This window comes from Convolutriloba macropyga, chromosome 4 (genome assembly GCF_964194025.1).
Source record: "Convolutriloba macropyga chromosome 4, txConMacr16.3, whole genome shotgun sequence".
Lineage (NCBI taxonomy): Eukaryota > Metazoa > Xenacoelomorpha > Acoela > Convolutidae > Convolutriloba > Convolutriloba macropyga.
The window spans coordinates 81839165-81851836 of record NC_134471.1 but is presented as its reverse complement, the minus strand read 5'-3'; the positions used below and the strand labels follow the sequence as shown (position 1 = coordinate 81851836).

The window sequence follows — 12672 nt, the reverse complement described above, 5'->3', positions numbered from 1 at the left end:
TCATCAGGATGAGGGTTGTTGCATCTAGAGTCAGTGCCAGATAGCACCACACATTGTTCCGTTTCTCCTTGATATCTGCAACTTCCTTCTCATATGCATCCTTCAGCACCTTGTGGTTCTTCTTCTCATCATTGGTTGCCCCATTGGCCAGTGGAGCAGGCTCATTTGGTTGCTCCTCTGTCCCCAGTAGTGATTTGTAGAGTCCCTTCGTCTGCATCATCGCCACAAATCTTGTGCTCCAGATTGGAAAGTCCTGTGCCTTTCCTGTGTAGGTCAGCAGCTTCACTGTCTGTTGATCCATTCGAGTTTGAGCAGGCAAAATAATTGTGAAAAGAAAAGGTACTAAGCAGAAAAGGATTATGACTGTCAACAACAAATTAGTTTTGTTTTGGAAACTAATTTAATGACTTATAAAATTGCTGGGCCCATAACCTGTTGGGTTATGGACTTTCGCAAGCGGAATAAAAAGCGTTTTTAACTAAGTAAAAGAATTAATTTCTCAAAAATGAGAGAATAACAAAATGATATTTTACAGTAGAATTTAGAGCTTTACAGGAGAGATCTGATTATTAGATCAAGATGGTGATTTGAATTTGGGGATGAAAAAGGACTCAAAAATCAGCTGTATATATACCCATTATCAGTGTGAAAAAGTCAAGATACAAAACTAATCTTAGCACCGTGATTTATAGTGGGGTCGCAAAGGTTACCCAATATGGTTTGCTTCTGCAAAGCAGTCGCAAAGGGAACCATAAATTGAATGCGTTTGCACTTTTCTAAGAATTCATTCACACTTCCGGAGATATCATCATCATTTAATACATGCTGGGAAGATTTTACATCAATTAATCTAACTCTAATAATAGTTATCTAGATTCCTCAATTTGAACCGAATATTGATTCTGAGCACCATTTCTTGACGACTCATTTACATAATTTCTTTGATCGAAGTCATATTGCTTGTCTTTCTAATCTGGTAAGTCAAACTTTCTTTCTAATTCTCACTGAGTTTAAGACTATAGTTTGATCGATATTCTAACAGTGATCAGCTTAGTATTTAATTGATTGGGGGGAGGTCGTTTTCCTGCATAATTATTCGTGCAAATTTTTCGTTATTGCCTGTATTTGTTGTCCTCTTTGTAGTCGTATGACACATCCTGGATATTGAAAGGCCTCAGTCGCCCTCTATTGAGGTACAAAAGACTCTCTCAATGATTTCATTTGAAGCCTATTGTTTCTAATTAGTTCGAATTTCATTATTTTTCTTTGAAAAAAGCAATGTTTTAATAAACGCATTGAGGAAAAGTCCCTTATTTTGTTCCAAAAATGTACCGTTTAATCTTCTTACTATAAATTTTATCTGATGCCATTTTGATCTAATTTTTAGTAGTTTTCAAAAAATGGACAAGGAGTTTTGAACGTAATTAATATTTTGTAACTAATTGATTTTTATTGCCGTCTTTTCTGGTAGTCATATTATGGTAGCCACAGGTCTCATAGGCCCTCTAGAGTAGACAGTTTTATTCTTCTAGTTGTTTGATGAACGATATGTTAATAAGTTAATATTTTTCATCTCATTTAGTAGACAATTAAGTGAAAAAAGTAGATGAGTGGGGTCGGAACTTAATGTGCGAACGCACATTACCGAGCCTCCTTGTTGACCTAAGTATCAACCAAAAGAAGAGATAACAAAAATAGGAGTTTGAGTTAAAACATTCCTCACACAACCTATCTACTAATTGAAATACATTATTCCTTGCCTCATTACAGCGAAATCTGACATTAAAGAGACTGCGAGACAAAAATCAGAGAACAAAATTATCAAAAACAAAAATCTCAAGGCAAAAACTGAATATCTTAATTTAAAAGCACCTAGTAACAACGTCAGAATACAGTCAGATAACATCTTAAATACCCAAATTTAATTTTTCCTAAGTATACAGCAGATGGAAAGTTTGCTTATTGAAACTAGGTAACAAGTCGACAAAGGGAACGAACAATGAGGCGAAAATAAAAAATCATTCAACATTTTTTAAACCAAGAAATTTCAATAGTCTTAAAAATCATCAGCATCATCTAAATAATCCTTGATAAATTCAAAAAAGTCATTACAATACCACAAGCACTTGTCTTTGGTTAGACTATGTCATATAAACGAACTAAAGAAAAACTCAAAAAATTACACACGGTTTGCGAAAACACAAACTATTGCTACCATTAAAACCATTGGCTATTATCTGAATATTCTGTATTTTAAATAAAATTGTTATTTCTACTAATTCAATTGAAGCATTTTTACTGAGAGATTAAATTATTTTACTTGGGCCACAATTGAAAACCATTGGGATCTTTTATTACGCGATTATGCTGAAAGACAAGAAAAAGAAACACAAAAATTGACCACACAAAAAACGTTGAAAAAAACGAAATATTCTCCAAAAAACAAAAAATCAGTGACAAATAGTATCAGTAACTATTTTTTTTGGAATACAAGAACTTCGATGGAAACTCTCATGAATGAAAACAAGTTACAATTTGACGAAAAGAACAACAAAAAATGAAAAGTTAAGAATTATTTGAAAAAGTATATCATAAACTTTGAGATTATTTGCCATAAACTGACTGTTTCGGGTAACATCATTCAATCAAACTTCAATTACAAGCTTCAATTAGACCTCTCAGCAATTTACGGCTACCTAAAGAGCAAAAACAGGCAAAAACAGCAAACTCAAGAAAAAAATTGAACGAGAAAATTGTCGAAGGCATTAAAAAACAATTTATCACTAAAAAATTTTCTAATTTCAATTAAGTTTTTAAGAGCAAAGGGATTCTTCATTTTTAATAAAAAATATTTTGAAAAAATCAACACATATGAAAAAATACATTACAAAATACGAAATTTTTGAGAAAACTCGTAGTATCAACGCGATTAATTTCAATAGCTTTCAACGGAAGCCAGTATATACGCTAAAACTTTTTAATCGATAGAACGACAAATTCGTTTGAGTTAAAACAATCCTCACACAACCTATCTACTAATTGAAATACATTATTCCTTGCCTCATTACAGCGAAATCTGACATTAAAGAGACTGCGAGACAAAAATCAGACAACAATATTATCAAAAACAAAAATCTCACGGCAAAAACTCAATATCTTAATTTAAAAGCACCTAGTAACAACGTCAAAATACAGTAAGATAACAATTTAAATAGCCAAATTTAATTTTTCCTAAGTATACAGCAGATGGAAAGTTTGCTTATTGAAACTAGGTAACAAGTCGACAAAGGGAACGAAAAATGAGGCGAAAATAAAAAATCATTCAACAATTTTTACAAATAGTATCAGTAATTATTTTTTTTTTGGAATACAAGAACTTCGATGGAAACTCTCATGAATGAAAACAAGTTACAGTTTGACGAAAAGAACAACAAAAAATGAAAAGTTAAGAAATATTTGAAAAAGTATATCATAAAATTTGAGATTATTTGCTATAAACTGACTGTTTCGGGTAACATCATTCAATCAAACTTCAATTACAAGCTTCAATTAGACCTCTCAGCAATTTACGTCTACCTAAAGATCAAAAACAGGCAAAAACAGCAAACTCAAGAAAAAAATTGAACGAGAAAATTGTCGAAGGCATTAAAAAACAATTTATCACTAAAAAATTTTCTAATTTCAATTAAGTTTTTAAGAGCAAAGGGATTCTTCATTTTTAATTAAAAATATTTTGAAAAAATCAACACATATGAAAAAATACATTACAAAATACGAAATTTTTGAGAAAACTCGTAGTATCAACGCGATTAATTTCAATAGCTTTCAACGGAAGCCAGTATATACGCTAAAACTTTTTACTCGATAGAACGACAAATTCGTTCGTCATTCATTTTTCTTCAATTAGATCTTACAACAAGTTATTGACTATGAAAACAACAAAGACAGGCAAAAACGAAAGATTCAGTAGAAAAGTGCAAGAAGAAAGTGTCGAAGCCATTTAAACCATAAGCTTTTCTCTGACAACTTTATCTGTGATCAACTGAACGTCTCCTCTAAGGCAATGGGAACTATCAATAATTGGATAATGATATAGGATTTCAAAAGTAACCAATAGTACGAAACTATCAAAAAATTTATTGCAAGTTTTAGAAAGTTAAATTTTTTTTTTAAAATTTTTAACAGTCATTAGCTGTCCACTCAAATTACTAGCTTTGTTCACTTAATGCTCATTACGGAACATATTGCACTGCTGGTCAATGAGTCTATACCATAGGACTCCCAAAAACTTAGGAAAACCTCAAACAGAAATTTCGTTTAATATTGTGAAAACTCAGAGTCGAAGGCAAAAAAACATGAGCAATTCCTTGAAAACGATTTTTTTGTTCATTGGGCTTCATTTGACTGTAAAGGAGGTTTCTCATTCTTGTATGAAGGTTTTTCATCACGTGGCCAATCTCGGATGTCTCGAGTATTTTTACTCGATTTTAGCATTTTTTTCACAGCCATGTTTTCAGATTAGTCTGATGAGCGTGCGTGAAAAATTGAGGACACTTAAGATAATTTAGTTCAAGTTTACTTCAAGTTTGGACAAACCGTCAAAATTTTTACAAAACTTTTGTTTCTATTCAGAGACAATGGCCTGAGGAACACGACAGACTTCGTGGCAGATGATGAGGACGAGGAAGAGTGGGATAGTGAGGAATACGAGGAGTATGAGACAGGGGAGGAGGAGTGGGAGGACTCAGACGAAGAGGAAGAGGAAAAGAGGGAGAAAAAGACGAAAGAGGACAAATCTAAGCAGGTTACCAACGTCAATCACGCTTATTTTGGTATTCCAAGTTCTGTTTCAGAACTTGTATGCCTGTTATTAATTTGAAATTTTTGAAAAATCAGCAAATTTCAGCTCGTTTCTTACATAATTTTGCAAAAAAATGTCGGCTCGTGAACATTAGCAGAAGCAAATTGTGTGCAGAAGAAGCCTGTCATAGCTAGGAATAGCTAGAACTACGGTGGTTACAACCTGTCGAAACCAGAAGCTGGTTTCAATCCTAGAACTCAAGCTCTTTTCAGTCTATGCAAAGACTTTTTCTAGACAGTATTAGTTAACGAACTATATTATCATACGTGAGTCATTTGCGCCGAAACTTGACGTCATTGCATTCTAGACCGAACGATCAGCCACAAAATTGGCCGAGAAGTCCGAGGCGAAATCCGATGCAAACTCAGAAACAGATTCCAACATTCTTTCGGGAGCAGCAAGATCAATGAAAACAACGCAAACAACAAAAGCCGAAAAAAGTGCCAGAAGTCAGGAGAAAACTCGGGAAGAACGCTCAAAAGACACTGGATCGAGCAGATCCAAGGCATCCAAAGCATCCGGAGGAAGGTGGCGGGTCGGAGACCAGTCGAAGTCCAGAGGAGACGACAAGTCCAGAAAAACTGCCTCGTCAAAAGGTTAAAATTCGCCTTGGCGACTTTGCTCAAGTTTAGATTTTTTTCAAGTTTTTTGTTGTTCTCGACTGCCTTAAATTGAACCAATCGCAAACAGCGAACATAAAAGTGATTTCTATTTCATGTGGTGTCCAAAACCGTTTATGAGCATAAACAAAAGGGACTTTACAACAAAGCTATCGTCAGTGTACAGCAGGATTGCATTAGTTTGAGTCATTGAGGTTTTTCTCAGTTTTTATGGTTCTGAGGTTTTCTAATCAAACAAGACGTTTTATCAATTTTTCAGTGGGAAATTTTATCACTTCTAATAATATAAAAATTTCCTTTTTGGCAATTTTTATATCGTAAGAAGAGTTGACAAAAATTTCATCAGATCTCATAATATGATGAATCAGTCATTATTGCTGCATTTCATTTTACAAGATGCCTATCATAAAATTTAAGATCTTATAAAAACTTATCAAATAGACATTTAATAACTAAAAGATCTTTATAGAACGCGTGTCGGTCACTGTTTTCATATATTTCTCATCTGGTAAAATCTTGTAAGACAATTTATTTTGCGCGAGAATGTCAATGCGTTGCTTATAATAACAGTGAGGGGCCTATTGTGACGATCAGTACCAGTGAAATTTAAATATCTTATCCGATGCTTAGCTTAAGATTATAGAAATTTCATTAAGATTTTGAAATATTTTATTTATCCCACTACCATCTATTTCAAACTAAGCACAAACTGCTGGTTCGTGCCAGACCTTAGACAACATAATTGCCTTTTTGCCAGAAATTTTCAACGTGTATGATCTAATAAACTTTTTGACATATCTATTGAAAAATCCCAGTTTGGCTAGAACTCTTTCACGAACACAACAATTTCAAGGCTGCTCCAAATACATTTTATCATTATATAAGTTCATGACCTTTTATCCCAAATGCTGAAGATACCATTGCAAACAAGCAGTATAAAGCAGTATATATGGAAAGTCTACTAAAAATTTTCTTAAGAAACCGAGTTTTGTAAGAGTGTTTAATTGCTCTCAAACGAAGTTTGTAGCAATTATATTAGTCCTGTCGGTCTTTTTTTATATACGATTTTTCGCTTGACCAATTATTCGTCTGACGCTTTTGACTTTTCGTCCTCAAAAACGGGATAAACAGGTAGCGCCCAGCGGGCATTATGTGCTCTTAGAGCCTTTCAGGTCTGTTTCAGCTCAAACTGTCTTGGAGACTTATACTTATACTTATGGTGTGAGGGGCGGTTCTTAGAGGTTGACACCCCCCCTTTGTTGACCCCCCACCCCCACTATTGGCTCCACCCCCCCCCCCCCACCACGCTTTTGCCCCCCCCCACCCAGTGCTGCCCCCATCAGCCCCCGGTGCACCCCCCCCCCCCGTGGCTAGCTACTGACCAAGCCAACCGGTCGTTTGAGAGCAATTCGCCCGACGTTAGTCGGTTATGTTTATATTTTATAAAAAGCATGCACTATTTACTGAAAAATTCTTTTTGAAGCATTCAGATCAAAATAAAATGATGACAGCAAACAACTTTCAGGGAAATTTATGAACACAAAAATACATCATCTACTGTATTTTCTGCTTTCAAATATCAGACATTGGCAAATTGGTCAATATTTATAAATACAAACAACAATCTACGAAATTTAAACAATTAAAGCAGACCTGAGCAGACAATATCTACAAATCGAGAAACGACAGACAAAAAATAGGAAACAAAACAAATAGGAAAAGGAAAAATATAAAAATAAATTTTTTTTTCTCTAATTTAATTTAAACAAAATAAATAAACTTTTATAGAAAATAGATAAAATGACAAACCTCTCAATTAAAAAAATAAAATTTGTTTAGATTTTGAACCAAAAAATAGAAAAAAAACGTAAATACAAAATATGGGGCAAAATCTATAAATTATTTCATAAGTTTGGTAAGAATTTATTAACTAGTAGATAGGAATATTTTCTTGAAATAAAAAACGCAAGAGAGCCGACCGACCCCTTTTACCTCTTATAAACCACAAATAGATAAATTTCCTTCAAAAGTGACCTATATTTGATAACAGATGACAGTTCGGTAGTTTCGCTGTCAAAATTAATAGTGTCACATTTTAGAAACAAGGAAAAGTATGAGGAAGGCCGTATTTTAGCTCAAATTATTAGCTTAGGTTGAGGTATCACACAAAAAGTGGAAAGTTTTTTGAAATGCTAAAAAAGTCAATAAAAAATTTTATTGAAATTTTGAATTTTTTGGAAAGTGGAACAGGTAACAACTTGATGCAAAACAATGAAAAGGCTGAGCCGAAACGGAGGAAATGGTGCAATGATTTTTAAATCTCATCTTCTTGAAGACCTGAAATCAGTTAGGCTCGAACTTTTTGACATATCTATTGAAAAATCCCAGTTTGGCTAGAACTGTTACACGAACACAACATTTTCAAGGCTGCTCCAAATACATTTTATCATTTTATAAGTTCAGGACCTTTTATCCGAAATGCTGAATATACCATTGCAAACAAGCAGTATAAAGCAGTATATATGGAAAGTCTACTAAAAATTTTCTTAAGAAACCGATTTTTGTAAGAGTGTTTATATTTTATAAAAGCATGCACTATTTACTGAAAATTCTTTTTGAAGCATTCAGATCAAAATAAAATGATGACAGCAAACATTTTTCAGGGGAATTTATGAACACAAAAAAACATTATCTACTGTGTTTTCTGCTTTCAAATATCAGACATTGGCAAATTGGTCAATATTTATAAATACAAACAACAATCGACGAAATTTATACAATTAAAAGACGACCTGAGCAGACAAATTCTACAAATCGAGAAACGACAGACAAAAAATAGGAAACAAAACATTGAAAAATATAAAAATAATGTTTTTTTTCTCTGATTTAATTTAAACAAAATAAATAAACTTTTATAGAAAATAGATAAAATGACAAACCTCTCAATTAAAGCAATGAAATTTGTTTAGATTTTGAACAAAAAAAAGAGAAAAAAAACGTAAATACAAAATATGGGGCAAAATCTATAAATTATTTCATAAGTTTGTTAAGAATTTATTAACTAGTAGATAGGAATATATTCTTGAAATAAAAAACGCTAGAGAGCCGACAGACCCCTTTTACCTCTTATAAACCACAAAAAGATAAATTTCCTTCAAAAGTGACTTTTATTTGATAACAGATGACAGTTGGGTAGTTTCGCTGTCAAAGTTAATAGTGGCACATTTTAGAAACAAGGAAAAGTATGAGGAAGGCCGTATTTTAGCTCAAATTATTAGCTTAGGTTGAGGTATCACACAAAAAGTGGAAAATTTTTTGAAATGCTAAACAAGTCAATAAAAAATTATATTGAAATTTTGAATTATTTGGAAAGTGGAACAGGTAACAACTTGATGCAAAACAATGAAAAGGCTGAGCCGAAACGGAGGAAATGGTGCAATGACTTTTAAATCTCATCTTTTTGAAGACCTGAAATCAGTTAGGCTCGAACTTTTTGACATATATATTGAAAAATCCCAGTTTGGCTAGAACTGTTACACGAACACAACATTTTCAAGGCTGCTCCAAATACATTTTATCATTATATACGTTCATGACCTTTTATCCGAAATGTTGGAGTTAGGAGTACCATAGCAAACAAGCAGTATAAAGCAGTATATATGGAAAGTCGACTAAAAATTTTCTTAAGAAACCGATTTTTGTAAGAGAGTTTATATCTTATAAAAAGCAAGCACTATTTGCTGAAAATTCTTTTGGAAGCATTCAGATCATAATAAAATGATGACAGCAAACAACTTTCAGGGAAATTTTTGAACACAAAAAAAAACATCTTCTACTGTATTTTTTGCTTTCAAGATCAGAGATTGGCAAATTCGTCAATATTTATAAAAGCAAACAACAATCTACAAAACTTAAACAATGAAAAGCCGACCTGAGCAGAAAAATTCTACAAATCGAGAAACGGCAGACAAAAAATAGGAAACAAAACATTGAAAAATATAAAAATGAAATTTTTTTCTCTAATTTAATTTAAACAAAATAAATAAACTTTTATAGAATATAGATAAAATGAAAAATCTGCCAATTAAAGCAATGAAATTTTTTCAGAATTTAAACCAAAAATAGAAAAAAACGTGAATACAAAACACGGGGCAAAATCTATAAATTATTTCATTAGTTTGGTAAGATTTTATTAACTAGTAGATAGGAATAAATTCTTGAAACAAAAAACGCTAGAGAGCCGACAGACCCCTTTTCCTCTTATAAACTACAAATAGATAAATTTCCTTTAGAAGTGACTTTTATTCACAAAGGGACTGTCAATTCAAAAAATTTTCAATGAGATTTTCAATAAGAATTGTTAAGGTACATTTTTACGGAATAGATATTCTGCTAAAAGTGAATTTGAACATCAGTTGCAAAGCAAAGCACTTCAAAAAGAACCGAGTCAGTATAAAAATTTGAAGTCAGAAATAGAAACGGGATAAGCCCAATTTTAGATGCCCGCTATTTGAATGTCTTTCCTATAAGTCTTAGTTACAATCTCTTATGCTTATTGGTATTGATAGTAGCCCCTGTAGCCTCTCTCTAAGAAAGAGAAGTATGTTCAACTACAAAATGCCATCAAAATAAATCGGACTTAAAAAATGTTTTTGTGCAAAACTCTTTTTTTTCGATATCTTCTTTTCTTTCAATCCCAATCATGCTTATTGGAATCAACGGCGGCTATTTTCCGGCAATTTGCCTGTTTTGTTTTTAATTTGAAATGAAAAATTTCAACACTCAAAAAAATTCAACAAAGTTGAAAGTTAAAATACTATCAACATTTTGCTCAGAATTTGTTTTCTCACTCGAATTAATAACTTATTTAATATCATGGATTTTTTTTTTAAAATGATGTCATTTCCAAAACCACAGTGAGACTTTTTCCGAGTCAAAGTAATTAAAAAAAATTACTTGCTGGTACTGGGAAACTAAAATCAGGTTATCATTAAAAGTGAATCTACTTGAAAGCCTTAGCAAATAATTGAAACATTGTTTTACGCATTCTACTTTATCACGACATATTTTTAAACATTTCACAGAAAAAAAAACAATATGATGAACCTTAATCTGGACGCTTAAATTTTTAAAAATATATCTTGATTTTTCTTTGTATAAAAGTTTTTTTTTTAATTTTGTTGAAAAAATCACAGTGACACTTTATTTTTAGAAAGTAAAAAACAATGTAAAATTTTTCTGCAAATTTCCCTGAAGGATCTAGTTTTAAAAATTTGAAGTTCCTGAGTTCTGAATGTCGATCAGACAATCTGAATTGTATCAGACAATCGCACCAGACATGGCCATTTCAGTTGTCGCAGTCACGCGGACGCGTCCAAAAATTACTTACTATGTATAACTATCCGATCAAAAAAAATAATTTAAAAAACTTATATAAATTTATCGTCCAGAAAACGAAAATTTTAATTTTTTTGGTATTAAATTGCTTTAGCGTTGAGTTTTTATTTAGGCTAATATTTCAGAATGTTATCAACTATTGGAGGCATATTTTTTAAAAAGATTTCTTCTTATAACTGCTATATCAAAATGAGAGCCCAATTTTCGTCTGCTCCAAGAGCGTAGAGCTTTTTTTATTGAAAGTGAACTACTGTTATGTATGATTTTTTCAGGTTCTTCCAAGAAGAGCAAGAGGTCAAGACCAGGCAGTAGTAGGGGATCATCCGGTGGAAAAAGTACCAAGGCCGAAAAGTCCAGTCAAGGTAGTTTCAGCTTAAGTAGTTCAAGTTTGATGAAAACTTCAAAATCAAGTTCTCCGAAAATATTTGCCAGTTTTTATTTAAGTTGGTTGTAATGAGCAACTAACATAGTTGCCTAAGTCATTTCAAAAATTTCGCAATTGATTATCCAAATTGATTGCCAATTTCAGTATAAATTAGTCCCAGTTTTATACCCATTAATCTTGCCAAGAGACCACAATCAAGACATATATGGCAGTATGGCTCCTTAGACTTTCTTTACCAAATTCTAGGACATGTTTTCTTGGATACCATAGTAAAATTATACACGAAATGCGTGTAATTTTATCAGCAAAACACTCTTCATTACGTGTAAAATTTGAAAAAAAGATCATCATTTTCCAGGCAGTGAAAAGAGCAGAAGCAGGGGTGAGTACAGCGAAGGTGCCTCAGTCAAATCCAAACAAACGAAGGTATGAAACACTCGATAAAAACTTTGATCACAAACATCAAACAAATTTTTTGACATGTATTTGAGAGAAAACATAAACAGGCAAAAAATTTGACCTTGGGCGTACATAAAGCATAACAAATGTTACTATCTGACCAATACTCCTAAGAACTGATGGTTTTGTCGAATAGGCGCTTTTGCATGCTGAAGTAGCTGATAATTCGCATACGGACCCGATCTGGTGGGGTAATACCCAAATTACATAACAGATGAGCTCTAATAACGGTCGTTAACCATTATCAATTTTCAAAAAATTCATAATGTGTGGTCAGAGAATTGATTATGTTTCCCAAAACAGCATTACAAGCGCCTACCGGTGCTAGGAAAATTGGCCGACAGGGCGTTTAGCCGACAAGGAAAAAATGGGAAATTTAGCCGACAGTTTTATCATAATTGGTCATAAAAGTACCATTGGTCCATAAATCAGTAGTTCGGTTGTGATAGATTCTTATCAAGTCCCACGGGCCGCTGAGGCATGGCCAGATGCGGTGAAATACCTTGGTTACACTAGTTGATAGACCTTCGTTACACTAGAGGATGAAAAACTGCGGTATATTTGTCCGCTAAGGAAATATTGTTTTAAATTGGCCAATCACAGCGCTCAGAATAAGTTTTATTGCTCATTTTACTTAAATTGTCGGTTAAATTTCTCATTTTTTGGTTGCCGGCTAAACGCCCTGTCGGCCAATACGGCGGCCACCGCGCCTACCATTACCTCACTCCCTTTTGTTCGTTTCCATTGTAATACTTTGCACTATTGGACCTTCATGCATTGTAAAAGTCGTTTTCACTTAATTGTACTAACTATATTTTAGCTGGTTTCAAAGTTGCAGCAAACACTTTCTTCATAAATTGTGAAAATTGGTTCATTTCAGTACCAGCGGACGCTTTGGTTTCTAAATCTTTCTATAAAATAGGCATGAGAAACTTCCACAGCTTAAACTA

General features: G+C 32.9%; 1 protein-coding gene across 1 annotated transcript in view; it reads left to right on the top strand.

The window, feature by feature from the left end:
* Positions 1 to 12672, top strand: part of LOC142338189 (uncharacterized) — a 77759-nt gene that overhangs the window by 22501 nt on the left and 42586 nt on the right. Inside the window, exons 9-12 of the mRNA XM_075387828.1 lie at positions 4633 to 4804; positions 5169 to 5457; positions 11151 to 11240; positions 11622 to 11689. Of these exons, the coding sequence (XP_075243943.1) occupies positions 4633 to 4804; positions 5169 to 5457; positions 11151 to 11240; positions 11622 to 11689 (619 nt within the window). The remainder of the gene's footprint in view (positions 1 to 4632; positions 4805 to 5168; positions 5458 to 11150; positions 11241 to 11621; positions 11690 to 12672) is intronic.